The sequence below is a fragment of the Sus scrofa genome, chromosome 11 (genome assembly GCF_000003025.6).
Source record: "Sus scrofa isolate TJ Tabasco breed Duroc chromosome 11, Sscrofa11.1, whole genome shotgun sequence".
In the NCBI taxonomy this organism is placed as follows: Eukaryota; Metazoa; Chordata; class Mammalia; order Artiodactyla; family Suidae; genus Sus; species Sus scrofa.
In genome coordinates, this window is record NC_010453.5 from 4,050,097 (window position 1) to 4,063,616 (window position 13,520).

At 47.3% G+C, this 13,520-nt stretch overlaps 1 protein-coding gene across 5 annotated transcripts in view; it reads left to right on the plus strand.

The window, feature by feature from the left end:
* CDK8 (cyclin dependent kinase 8) overlaps positions 4,346-13,520 on the plus strand; it is a 107,060-nt gene continuing 97,885 nt past the window's right edge. For 4 of the 5 annotated variants that reach the window (XM_021065497.1, XM_021065498.1, XM_021065499.1 and 1 more), the window contains exon 1: positions 4,346-4,573. In XM_021065497.1, coding sequence (XP_020921156.1) covers positions 4,446-4,573 — 128 coding nt within the window. In that variant the 5' untranslated portion in view covers positions 4,346-4,445. The remainder of the gene's footprint in view (positions 4,574-13,520) is intronic. The other variant, XM_021065501.1, reaches the window with a different exon arrangement.

Genomic DNA, 13,520 nt, shown 5'->3' on the forward strand with positions numbered 1-13,520 from the left:
CAGTTGCAAGAAGCAGGAGAAGCTGCGTGATTAAGTCAGGCATTTGAACTGTACCTTGAAGCATGGGTAGGACCGCAAAGGTCAGTGATGGTATGAGGAAGCATCCAGCCTTTGAGAATGGGACAGACAAAGGCATATTTGCATGAGGATGGACGACAATGGGCAGCTAATGAAGGCCTGAACGCCTAGGGCTGGCAGGAAAACAAGAGCACGTCTGTCTACTGGCAGCGTTCTTTGCAGGAATTGGGAGGTTCAGGCCACAGCATGGTATGTTTGGTTTCAGAAATTCTGTTTGAGATGACAGCATAGTATCCCCTTAGGCTGCACAGGAGGCAGCTGAAATGTGGGGCTGGGGTTTGCGAGGCATGTTTAGACTGGAGATGGTAAATTTAGAAGGTACAGAGCCACACTTTAAGAAAAGAAGCATGAGCGTCCTTTGCTCATTGTTTGGAATGTGTCAGTGGAACAAAGTCATTGTGGAGCAAAGGGACCTGCGACATCGGGATGAGCGGGGTTGAAAATCAAACGGAAACGGCAGCTCTTACGTCCCTGATACGTTCAGTTCATGCAAATAACAGCTGAGTCTGAACCTGATGCTTTGATCTAGAGGAAACCCTTTCTAAAACCAGGTCCCCTTCCTTAAGTTTTTGGAATCAAGCATGCACCACAGGGGCTTCCCAGCTCACTGCTTTGGCTCCGCAGGCTACTTCTTATTTTCCACAGTTGAGTGTCTGGCTGCTGCCCTTTTCTCTCCTCCAAGCCTGGACCGAAGCTCCACAGGTAAGACCCAGCTGAATTCCTGGGGCTAACAGAGGGGAATAAACACACCTTAAAGAAAAACCTAAAGCTGGATATTAGATATTAGCACTCCTGACACATTAGCGAAGCTCCCTCTAAGGGTCCCCGCTGGCTCTCTCTTCCTTCGCTCCCCTTCCTGATGTTTCTTTAAGGGGCCAGCCTACCTCACACCACCAGAGGTCCCCAACCTGGAGTCCAGATCCCTAACTCACACCATAGCTTCAGAGAGATAAGCAAGTCCTTCTCTTCCCCAGTCCGAGGCTGGCTTCCTTTCCTGCTCCAGCATTACAGTAAGAACACTTAGTTAGCAGGACTATAGAAATCCCTTCACTAGGTATATCAAAACATTATGTTGTGTTTCTTAAAACTATACAATGTTTATTTTAAAAAAAACTTTTTTTTTTTTTTTTTTTTTTAAATGGGAAGTCTTACCTTCATCCACAGGGTGGATGGAGTCAAAGCAGTAGTCAAAAGTACATTTGAAGTCTGGGACCGTCAAGGTTGAGGAATATCCTACGCAGGGGGTGGGGGTAGGGGGGGTAGGCTCAGTCCCAGGCTTCTTGGCTTCTTTACAACCTTTCCTCTAGGGGCGGTGGTTTGGTTTTCCAAGATCTATGAGTAAATACTTGGACGAAAGGACACATGCCTCAACAAATACAAAATATGGAGTTTCTAGAGTTCCTGTTGAAGCTCAGTGGGTTAAGAACCCGACTAGTATCCCTGAGGAGGCAGGTTCCATCCCTCGCTCAGCGGGTTAAAGGATCCAGTGTTGCTACGGCTTGGGGTGCAGCTGTGGCTGGGATTCAATCCTGTGGCCCAGGAACTTCCATACACCATGAATTCGGCCATAAAATTTGACAAACAGGAGTTCCTGTCGTAGCGCAGTGTTTAATGAATCCGACTAGGAACCATGAGGTTGTGGGTTCGGTCCCTGCCCTTGCTCAGTGGGTTAACGATCCGGCGTTGCCGTGAGCTGTGGTGTAGGTTGCAGACAAGGCTCGGATCCCACGTTGCTGTGGCTCTGGCGTAGGCCGGTGGCTACAGCTCCGATTTGATCCCTATCCTGGGAACCTCCATATGCCGCGGGAGCGGCCCAAGAAATAGCAAAAAGACAAAAAAAAAAAAAAAAAATTGGCAAACAATCAAATAACAAGCAGGAGCTCCTGTTGTGGCTCAGGAGATTATGAACCTGACTAGTAGCCATGGGGATGTGGGTTCAATCCCTGGCTTCCCTCAGTGGGTTAAGGATCTAGTGTTGCCATAAGTTGTGGTGTAGGTGGCAAATGTGGCTCAGATCCCAAGTTGGCTGTGGTGTAGGCTGGCAACTGCAGCTCTGATTTGACCCCTAGCCTGGGAACCTCCGTATGCTGGGGGTATGGCTCTAAGAAGACAAAAAAAAAAAAAAAAAAAAAAAAAAAGATTCAATCCTAGGCCCACCTAATCAGTCAGTGTACTCAAACACTAAATAATGATATACTAGGTAAAAACAATTTCATTAACATTAAGTAATGTTCGATACTTAAGTTTGTTTAAACCAGTGGTGAAGTCACCATTTTCTCCAAGTAAATCTGTATAAAAGAGGAGTCCTTCTGAGGATTTTCATAACATTGTATCATGGTCAACATTTGTACATAGATTTTTTTGTGTGTGTCTTTTTGCCTTTTCCAGGGCCGCTCCCGAAGCATATGCAGCCTCCCAGGCTAGGCGTCCAATCGGAGCTGTAGCCACCGGCCTCCACTATAGCCACAGCAACTCGGACCCGAGCAGAGTCTGCGACCTACACCGCAACTCACGGCAACTTTGGATCCTTAACCCACTAAGCAAGGGCAGGGATCGAACCTGCAACCTCATGGTTCCTGGTCAGATTTGTTAACCAAAGCGCCACGTCGGGAACTCCTGTACGTAGAGATTTTTAATGTCAACATTCCTACCCATTAATTCAACAAATGTTTGCTATGAACCACAATCAAGGCATGATACCAAGTGTTATGGAAGACACAAATATGACTTCCTATAGGAGTTTATACTCTAGCAAGAGAGAGGAAATAGAAGGCAAAAGAGAATTTGATGACCACCGTGGGAAAGGCATAAAAATGTGTTATGGGGGTTAAAAGCGGGAGAGATGATATGTCCTTTGGGGGGTGGAGAGCTCTGGTGGAAACCGTAGCAACTGGGAACAGTAAAATGGATAAAAATATAAAACGAAAAAACAGACGTCTAAATCAGAGAGAGAAAATGAGAGATGATTATCAAGCCTTCAGGACTCCTTCAGCCACAACTTTCCTACCTTAAACTTATTGACAAACGGTTTCCATGGATTTAGACCCACTGCTGTAATCTGGCTAAAAACCGCTGTTCTTGTAGGCAGTGGTGCAGAAGGCTGTCCTCAAAATAATGTCACCTCTGAAAGGATGGGACGCATTTGGACGGTCATCTGTCACCAGAGCGACACTCTTTGGGAGCGGCGTGGCCACTCCTTCTTGACTCACTTTTACTGCTGTCTGCAATGTGTGTCAGCACGTCGCTCATTGTGCAGCCCGTAGGAGACTGGGAACGACGAGCACACATTTAAGTGACAGCCGGTGAGCTGTGGACCAATACCCAAGAGTTTTTTCGATAATGATCATGCCCTTTAAACTCTAGAGTTCGGAAGTGGGATACAGCGTGATTCTAATACAGACTAGCCTTCCTCACACTGGAATTTCCTTGGTTAATTCCCCACCCCCCAAATCAGACTCTGGCTCAGAGTCTGATTTTTCCGTCGCTGTAAAAAAATTTTTTTCTCCCCAAGTGGCTGCAACGACTCCCCTCCCTTGGACTACTAATCCCATCATGCAACGCTCCGACATCGCCACTGTGGGGGGGGGGGGTGGAGCCGCAGGAGCGGCGGCCACGGCGGCGGCCGGTGCATTCTGGGCCCTGTAGTCTGGCGCTCCGGCCACCGCCGGGACGGCCCACGTTGTGCGTGGGGCAGCAGCTCCGGGCAGCGGTTACCGCGCCTGGGCCGCGCGGCCCCCGGGGAGCGGTCTCCGGCTGGGGCTGCGGGCCGGCCGGCGCGGGGCGCGCTGCGCGGGGCGCCGAGCCGCCCGAGGCTTCGCGACGTTTTGCGACAGCGCGGCCGTGTTCCGCGAGTCCCCTCCCTCCGCTCGCTGAGGAGGTACCGGCTGTTGTGCGGCGCTGCCTTTCTGTTTGAGTGTATGGGAGAGCGAGCGGGCTAGTGAGTGAGTGCGAGCGTGTGTGAGCGCGGCGAGGCGCGAGCGCAAGCGCCAGAGGGGAGCCCGCCGCGCCGCCCCGCCGCTCCCCGCCGCGGGGGCAGAGCGCGCGGCCGGAGCCAGGGGCCGGCGCCCCGGGAGCCCGCGGGGACAAGGGCAGCGACAGCGCTCCCCACCCCCAGCCTCGTCGCTCGCTCTCTGCGCCGGGGACCTCGCCGTCCCCCCCCGGCCGGCCCCTGCCCGCCGCCCCCCTGGATGTCCCCGGCGCCCTCGCGGGGCCGCCTCCTGCTCCTGCCGCCGCGGTCGGGCCGGCGCTGCGGCCGCCGGGCGTAGCGCGGGCGGGTTCCCGGGGGCCGCGGCTGCCGGAGCTTCGCCGGTCCCCACCCCTGCCCCCCGGCGCCCCGGCCCCGCTCCCCGGCCTCGCAGGCTGTGACAATGGACTATGACTTTAAAGTGAAGCTGAGCAGCGAGCGGGAGCGGGTCGAGGACCTGTTTGAATACGAGGGCTGCAAAGTTGGCCGAGGCACTTACGGGCACGTCTACAAAGCCAAGAGGAAGGATGGGTGAGTGTCCGCGTCGCGCCGGCGGCGGCGCCGGGGCAGGTGGTCAGCCTCCTGCCGGCCGGGCTCGGGAGGAAGTGGACCGCGGGGGACCCTGCGCGCTGCTGCCCTGGGCTCTCCTGGCGCGGCTGCTCGGGAAGAGCAGCGTCTACTCCCCGGGCCGTGTACTTTGCAGGGCTTTCGGCCCGGGGTTTCCTTACATTTTCCTCGGATGTGTCAGTTTAAGTGATCTTTAGGGGGCTCGGTCTATCATGGTAACCTTCCGGGGCTTTGCTCATCCGCCTCTGGAGTGACATCCAGCCGTCTGGATGGGAAGCTGGGATCCTCTCCCCCACCAGCTTGTGACTGATTTACGATCTCATTTGGATTTTATTGGGGTGGGGGAAGAGAAGGCAAAGCAGCAAGTCGGTGTGGTTCTCCAGAGTTCCTTCTCCTGATCACCTGCCCCAGAAATGTGGCAGTTGCGATTTAGATACCGTGAGCTGTGAGTTTTACGTAGAACAATGGGGGTTTGGTGCCGGGTGGGTGGTGGGGAAAAAGGCGAGTGATGAGGGGTATCTCGTTCAGGCCGTTCCCCCCCACCCAATTGAGCAGTTGGCAGTGAACTTTCTCTTTGCTTTAAATATTCTTCCCTAGAAATAACTTAAGTCTATGACTGGTAATGCTCCCAATTTAGTTTCCTAAACAGGCAAGTGAAATGTTCATTTTTCCTTTGTCAGTCGATGGATGTCTTGTAATATTGACAAAAGAGAAGGCATTTCTTAGTTGAGAAAATATATTTTTTAAACTCCTTGTTTTCCTCTTGTAAAAACGAATGTTGTCTTTATTGCCTTGGACATTATAGAAAATTGCTGGAAAGATAATGTCCAAGCTTATTACATGATCTTTAGATTTTATTATAAACAAAGTGATTTTATTTGCGCTTCACTGGTGTTTTGATTAGCTGCTGTTCAACGTTTAAAATAATTGCTTTCCCCCCAAATTAGATAGGAAGGTATGTTCAGAACTACATTAGCGCTAAAAAAATGACACCATTCCTAAAGCTGAAGTTACCTGAGATGAGAGGGAGGCCATATTTATAAATACTTGGTATCCTGAATATGGGAAAAGGAAGTATATATTTATTCAACTTTTTCCTTAGATTTCCTGAGATATCTTTCTAAAATAACTTAGAATGGACTCTAACAGGAAGAAGACAGTAGTTCTCATTTATTTGGATTGTGCAGTTCAGGGCTTCAGTGCAGCAGGAAAGCAGTACCGGTATCTGCCAAAGGTAGGGATTGGAAAACTTGATACTTGGGGTGCCTCGTGTATTTAAAAGTACTTTTTAGCAGAAGGATAGTCTGGTGACATTTGAGAAATCAGTGTCTGGAGATAGTGTTGACTGTGTAGTTTAATTATATTCCTCATTGAAATATTACTCTCTAGTAGCATACCTGTTTTAAAAATTATCCTTATTAACTTCTCATATAAGATTTTTCAGAAGTCTTAAGGCATCTCCCTGTCCCCCCCAATATTATGTAATTTGGGACGTATAAAATCCGTGATCCCGTGAGCTTAGACATTGTAGTATATTTGACCCATCTGTCATCTGTATTATGAAATTCTGGTGACTTTAAATTTTTTTGATCTGAGAAAAGCTAGTTCTGTTTTCATAAATGACCAGTTTAAGCTAATAAGACATGTAAATTATATTGACTTTGATTTTATATTAAAAAACTATAATACTGTTTACTGGCAAGAGGTACTTTTGACCACATTTTATATCTCATGGTCAAGTTTTAATGTAGGCCGAGAATAATTTTAGAATTATACAATTTTAAAACAGCTGGATGTATAGTATATGAACATTTCTTAGTCATTCATGATAGGCAAAAAATAGCATTGCATTTTGGAAAAATTAACTTTTTGTTTATAATTCTTTGGGCTTGTTTTCCAGCAGCCTTTAATGATTTTGTTTATAGGAAGAACTTCTTTTTTTTTTTAATGGATCAAATGTCAAGAGAGTTTTAAAATTACTTAAAATGGTGTTTGTGTTCCAGAGGGAATATTTTTTGGTTTGGCTTCTTATAACCTCACTCTGGTAAAACGCAGCATTGTATTTATGAGGTTCTTTTGATCTTATGTCAGTGAAATGTAATTTAATGCATTTTAGTCCTGGTAAAATAAAATTTGTGGCTGTTTAATCTTTCATAAAAAGATGATTAAATAATTTGTTTCAAGTATTGATTTACTTTCAAATGAAATCATATGTTCTGCAACTGAAATTTCAGAGAGCTCTAGGAACCCAGACAGTAACACCTTCAAAAAGACTGAGATTTACAGTAAAATGAAGTAAATTTTGTTTAGAGGTGTTTGGCTGTTAAAATGAATGTATGTAAACGTATTCCTTCACTTGTCCAGCGAGCATCACAGGCATGAGTAATTAGTAAAGGAATTTAGACCAGAGCAGTTGGCTTCTTAAACTGCGGTTTTAGGAAGAAATAAAACAGCTCGAAAGGTCATTCCTTTGATATTAAGAATTCGAAATACCCTACTGCTGTCCTCTGCTTTTGATAAACCTGGCGTTTTAAGGAATGTGGGGGAGGGACATTATTTGAGGCATAGTTCTGTACGTGGATGAGGGGCCTTTTATGACTGTGTTCATTTCAGATTGTAATAGAGTTAAAACAGAAATGCACAATAAATCTTGGGAATAATTTGCTCTCCCTGTCGCCAACAGTGAGGTAGAGAGTGTCCTTTGTGTCTGAACAGTGAAAGGTACTGAGTGGTCAGCAAGGGGACTTGTTTTCCTTCTGAGCCAGTTGCACTTCTTCTTTGCTGAATTTGGGCAACCAGACTCATCCTGGTTGAAGGCATGAAAACGTGTGAGAAAAAGAAAATGAGTTGTGTCTGTAAATTCCAAATTCTTCTTATCGGCACTGTGCGTTGTAGAATTTAAAAATTAATTTGGGGTAAGAATGTGATCTCTGCAAAAGAAAAGCAGAAAGTTTTCTTGATGAGGGTTCTTCGTCTGCTGTACTCTCTGTTCCAAAGAGCAGATGCTGAGTAATCAGGATTATGTGTGTGTGAGAGAGAAAGAGGGAGAAATATCCAGAAAACTTCTCTTGGGGCGCTTTTGTAGACAGCCCGAGGTGAGTAGGCAGCGGTAATGGTAATAACAGCTCGGACACTGAGTGAGGATTGGGTCCCGGCCAGAGCCCCTTCCAGTCGTCTCTGGGATCCTCACGTGTACCTACCAGTCAGTTGTGTTTTTCCAGTTTTCCAGTTGAGGAAGCCGAGGTTTAAAAAGCTTAAGCAGATGTGTCCAAGGTTACGTGACTCATTAAATGTCAGAGCTGGAATCGGGGGATTACAAGCAGGTTGCCCATTGCCCTATCACCCTCACGCTTCATATTAAAATCAGTATAAGTGTCGACACAGGGATTTGGTGTTTTAGTGGGGCACGCAGACAACACGAGTGCCTCATCACAGGGCCAGCCTTTTCGGTTAACAGATACCTTTTTAGTATGTTTCTGAACAGCCCTCGCTTTTCCTAGAGCTGTAAAAGTATGTAAACATGTGGGTGTGTCTGTATACATAACGTGTGTGTGTGTGTGTGTGTGTGTGTGGGACCAGACTCTAACAAGACGTGTTACCAGAGGAGAACGCTTCATGTTGTGGCAGGAGCTCTAAGCTGGGCAGGCTAGAGGCCCGACTGAGTTCAGACTCTGCCTCTGATCATCAGTATGCCCTTGGACAAGTCCTGGCCCTTGTAGACCTTGGTGTCTTTATTTCTGAGATTGTGGGTTGGAGTTGATAAATTTTAGGGCCTCTCCTAGTATTATAATTTGAGGAAGTAAAAATTAGGAATATAAAATGTAAGATTTGCAAGATGAGGCAAACAACCACTAAAACAAAGACTTGCTCCCGCCTTCCTTAGGTGGGTTCCAATCACTGCCAGAAACACTCAGGCAACTTCCAGAGGCTTGGCAGCACCCTTGCCCACCCTGTCTTAGACGCTGTAGCATTCCCTCCTATTTATTCTCAAGGCGTGCGGTCGGTGTGGCTGCTAGCACAGGGGACTCTTGTGATTCAGTGTGCTTTGGGGCTTTCATTCCTTAGCTGTGGTCAGAACTTGGTTGGAACCCTTTATTCCCCTGAAGGGTTCTCGTAGTTTTCCTTCTAAATATTGCGGAACCCTGTGTCTAGATTCAGTTTGAGGTAAACACTTCTTCAGATGTCAGAAATGCCAAATAGAAGATGTAATAATCCCCATCACTGGGGATTTTGTGTGCCCAGTCAGGGGCGCCTTCTAACATTAAAAAAAAAAAAAAATGTGATGCAGAGGGGCAAGCAGAATATTTACTGTGCATGTGAATTCATCTGCCTTGGCTGTTCAGTGTATTCAGAGTCACTGGTTCGATGACTTTGAGGTTTCCTGCTTAGGCCCCATTTTCTAAGGAGCAAGACTGGCAGATGACTTCATTTTGGATTTGTGCATTTGCTTATTTTTCTGTTCCCTCCAACACTGGAAGAAATCCATCCCCTCATTCGAATGTTCCCTGGCCCCTTCTCTCTGCCAAGCACTGTCCAAGGTATTGAGAATGCAGAGATGAGTCAGGTGCTCCGTTGTTGGAGAAGATACCGACTGGGGAGCAGTCGTGCCAATAACTCTTATCAGTCTCTCAGGCACCGCGACAGTTAACACCCAGTGCCTTTGGGACACAGGCTGGAAGCGCCCAGTTGCTTCGGGTTCTCAGGAAAGGCCTCTCATAGATGGCAGCACTTCTTTGACTCTTGGAGGACAGGGAAGACCTCATCCGAAAGTGAGTTTCAAGAGGAATGGGACAGAGGGGTGCTTCTTATTTGTGCTCTTCCAGACCCCAGCATGTTTGGCGTGTTGAATTATTTCCTCCCATACACCCACTGGCTGTGGTGGGGTCTCTGCTCTTCAGCAGTGAGGACAGGTTTAGCAGAGACCCTAAATGCCTCTGTGGCAGTTTCCTGTCGTAAGAACATTGGTGGGAGTTCCCTGGCGGCCTAGTGGTTAAAGGATTCGGCCTTGTCATTGCTCTTGCTTGGGTGTGGTCCCGGACCTGGGAGCTTCCGTGGGCTGGGGGTGTGGCCAACAACAAACAAAACAAAAGCCTTGGAGAAGGAGGCTGCCGGCAGCCTCTGCTTTAGGCACAGCTCTGGTGTGCACCTGCCACGGCAGCGCTGCACTTTGATTATGGCTCTGGAGAGCAGATGCTTCTCCACTGGCCTCACCTCCTTGAGGAGCAGGGAGCCAGAATTTTCAGAGCTGCTGAGATGCATGGTGGCAGCAGATCGGAGCGGGAATTCCTCCTGTTGGGACGCTCTGATGTGTGAAGAGATGGGAGGGAGGTGGCTGCTGGCGTTCGAGATTTCAGCTGGGAAAGTACAAGTAGTGAGTGATTAGAAATTATGATAGGTCATTTGCAATCTTACCTGCTTTTTCAAAAATTATGTCTCTTGGCAGTTGCGTTCAGTGTTATGATTTACAAACATTTGAAATGTGTTCCATATATAAGTTGGAATATATATGCCAAATCACTGTTGATAAATATATTTTCTTTCCTGTGGCTGGTCTTTCTTCTAGTGCCTTATATTGTTGCATTGAATCCTTGTCGTCTCTTCTTTTTTAAAAAACTTTTATTGAAGTATAGTTGATTTACAGCGTTGCCTTCGTCTCTGCTGTCGAGCACAGTGACGTAGTGATGTATCTACTTCATGTTCTTTTCCGTTGGGGCTTATCAGTGGGTATTGAATATAGGTCCCTGTGCTGCACGGTAGGACCTTCTTGTTTATCCTCTTTTTACTCTTTTTCTGTCCCCAGCTGCTGTGGGAGAATGAAAACCCTACTGTCCGTCCTCTCTTCCTTCGGAACAGCTTATAAATCCTTTCCCTCCTAGCGGCTTCAGGAGGCCTTAGCTGTCTCTTTGTTACTTAGAAACTACGGTGATTGTTTTTTTTTGTCTTTGGGTATGTCTTGTCACCTCAAGGCAGTTTTTGAAGTTGTCACTAAAAACTCACTTTCACCTGTTCTTTTGACCTTAATACGCAAAGGCATGTTATTATGGTTTTTCCTGGGATTCTTCACTTGATCTTAGCCAAAAGGCCGAGAAGCGATTTTTCCTGGGATTCTTTAGTACGGTGATTGTCAGAGTCTCAAAACCAGTCCCTGGCGTCGTAGTAAGCTGCTTTTACTGGTGGAGTTATGCCGTGTCCTTCAGATGTATTGTCACCAAAACCCACCGAGAACCCCCTTTTTAAGATGGAGAGATATCCCATACCATGAAAGTCACCCTCCAAGGAGTTCCTGCTGGGATGGAACGCGACCAGTGGCATCTCTGCAGCGCTGGGACGCAGATTCGTTCCCGGCTCGGCACGGGGGTAAAGCCCTGGTGTTTCCCCAGCTGTGGCGTGGGTCACGCCTGCAGCTCAGATCTGATGCCTGGCCCAGGAGCTCCATGTGCTGTGGGGTGGCCAAGAAAGAGAAAGAAAAGTCCACCCTTTTCAAGTGTGTCGTCTCCCGGTATTAGTATATTCAGAGCACTCTGCAACCGTCACCACAGTCTAATTCCAGAAGATTTTTGTCACACCAGGAGAAAGCACTTCAGTGAGCAGTCCCTCTGAAGTGCTCTTCCCACCTCCGGGCAGCCACCAATGTCCTTTCTCTGCGGATTTGCCTCTTCTGGACGTTTCGTGTCAGTGGACTGAGCCAGTACGTGGCCTTTTGTGTCTTCTACTTAACTAGCCTGATGCTTTCAGGGTGGGTGTTGAGCATGTGTCGGTATTTCATAGCCTCCGAAGGTGGAAGAGTCCCCTGTTATCAGCTGGTGGACGTCTGGGTTGTTTGCGCTCTGGGGGCTGTCGGGAGGGACCGCTGTGAACCCGGGACTTGCTGTGCGGATGTGTGTGTGTTCTCCGTCTCTCAGGCACACACCCGCTCCTGTGGTAACGCTGTGTTTAGCTTTGAGCAACTGCCAGCCTGTTTCAGAGCAGCCGAGAATCACTGTGGAGTGGCTTCGCCTTGACCTTGGTTTAGAACCAAGCTTTGCCTTTGTCCCCAAGACCAGGACCCTCTGTTACCTAACACCCGCCTCATCGCAGGACGGCGTCCGCACGCCGGTCTCATGAGATGCTGAAACCCAGAAGAACACCCGTCCCCCGTGCAGTCGACCACCGTCCCGACCGTGCTCTCGGGGCGTGTGCTGGGACGTGTGTTCCCAGCTGGAATCAGGTCTAGCATGTAGCTTGAGAAGTGCTGGCTGCTGGGCCCCAGTGTGCAGCTCCAGCAATTTTCTCTTCACTCATCACCCCGCAGAACATAGTTCTTCATAGATGTATTATGTAACCACCTCGCGCGCTGTATGTGGGGTTCGTGTTTACAGGTCCTCTGGGGCTTTCCGGTGAGAATTGATGGGTTAGACGCGACAGAATTCCTCGGGGGCGGGGATCGTGTGCCCTCACTTCCTTGGCGCATAGCCAGATGTTGTCGGGTATCTCATATTTTTTTGTTTTCGGTGTACCTAAAATTCATGTTTGAAAGTTCTTCCTTTTAAGCTTGCTAAACTTGAAAACTCGAGCAAGTTGCAAAAAAATAGAAAAGCAGCGCCTCGCAAACATACCTAGAGAAGCACTGTTTCATGGGCTGACTAATTGGATACCAAGAACAGAATTGAACAAAACCAGAAGCCAAAGGCAGACGCAAGGCTCAGGTATTTAAAATATTGAGCCACGGCAAAGAATAAGGTATTTTCTAAAGTATGTCTTATAAATGAATCTGTTTAAATGTGGATCAGACCTGTATTTTAAACTTAAGGAAGATATAGTCTCTGAACCAGAGTTGGCATTTAATTTTGTTTAAACTGTGGTTGCTTCATATTTGACGCTTGCTTTTGTTATGTGAATAAAAAAATATTTAGGTTAATGACTCAGGGTAACTCAGTTACTTATCTCTCTAGACAAGCTCTTTCAAATCTCTAACTTCAGGAGTTCCTGTCATGGCGCAGTGGTTGATGATTCCGACTAGGAACCATGAAGTTGTGGGTTCGATCCTTGGCCTCACTCAGTGGGTTAAGGATCTGGCGTTGCCATGAGCTGTGGTGTGGGTTGCAGACGTGGCTTGGATCCCGCGTGGCTGTGGCTCTGGTGTAGGCCAGTGGCTACATCTCCAATTCGACCCCTAGCCTGGGAACCTGCATATGCCGCGGGAGCGGCCCAAGAAAAGGAAAAAGACCAAAAAATAAAATAAAATCTCTAACTTCATTACGACCTGTGAATTCTAACATCGTCATCTTAAGGAGAAGAATTCTTCCTATCATGATGTCAGGTCGGCTGTAGGTGTCTGTACCCCTGAATCTCATAGGTGGTCTAGAGAACTAAGGGATTTAAAAAACCCCCAAACTCGTCGGACAGTGGTATTACGGTTTGTATGAAACAAGTCATATTTGGGGAAAAAGAGGAGGAAGATATTGAAAAATTAATTCTATGAGGCTTCTCTTTTTAAGGAAAGGCAATAAATCCTGTGAAAACCTAAGCTCGTGTGGAATAGATAAATTTGTTAGGAGGTTTTTCACTTTATGAAAGAAGCCTCTTATATAGAGAGCTCTCCTAGCCTACTCACCGTGGGACTCAGTTTGCAAAGCACTCCGTTTATCCAGTTTCCAAGGAAATGTTAAGCCCAAAGTAAGGCATACTTGTTATTTGTTTTCTAATGCTCACTTCACCGGCAGGTTCTTTTAAATGTAGAAGTAAGTCATTTAAATATTTGATATCCCAGTATCGTTGCCCTTTAGCTGTAGTTTATTTGGCAAATTCGTGTATTTATAATTTATTTGCTAGCTATTCACGGAATGTCTGTAATGCTCCGGGTTCTGTGCCGGGTGTAGGTGACTGAGCAGTGAGCAGGCCATGGTTTAAGTCCTCAGGGAACAAAGACTTG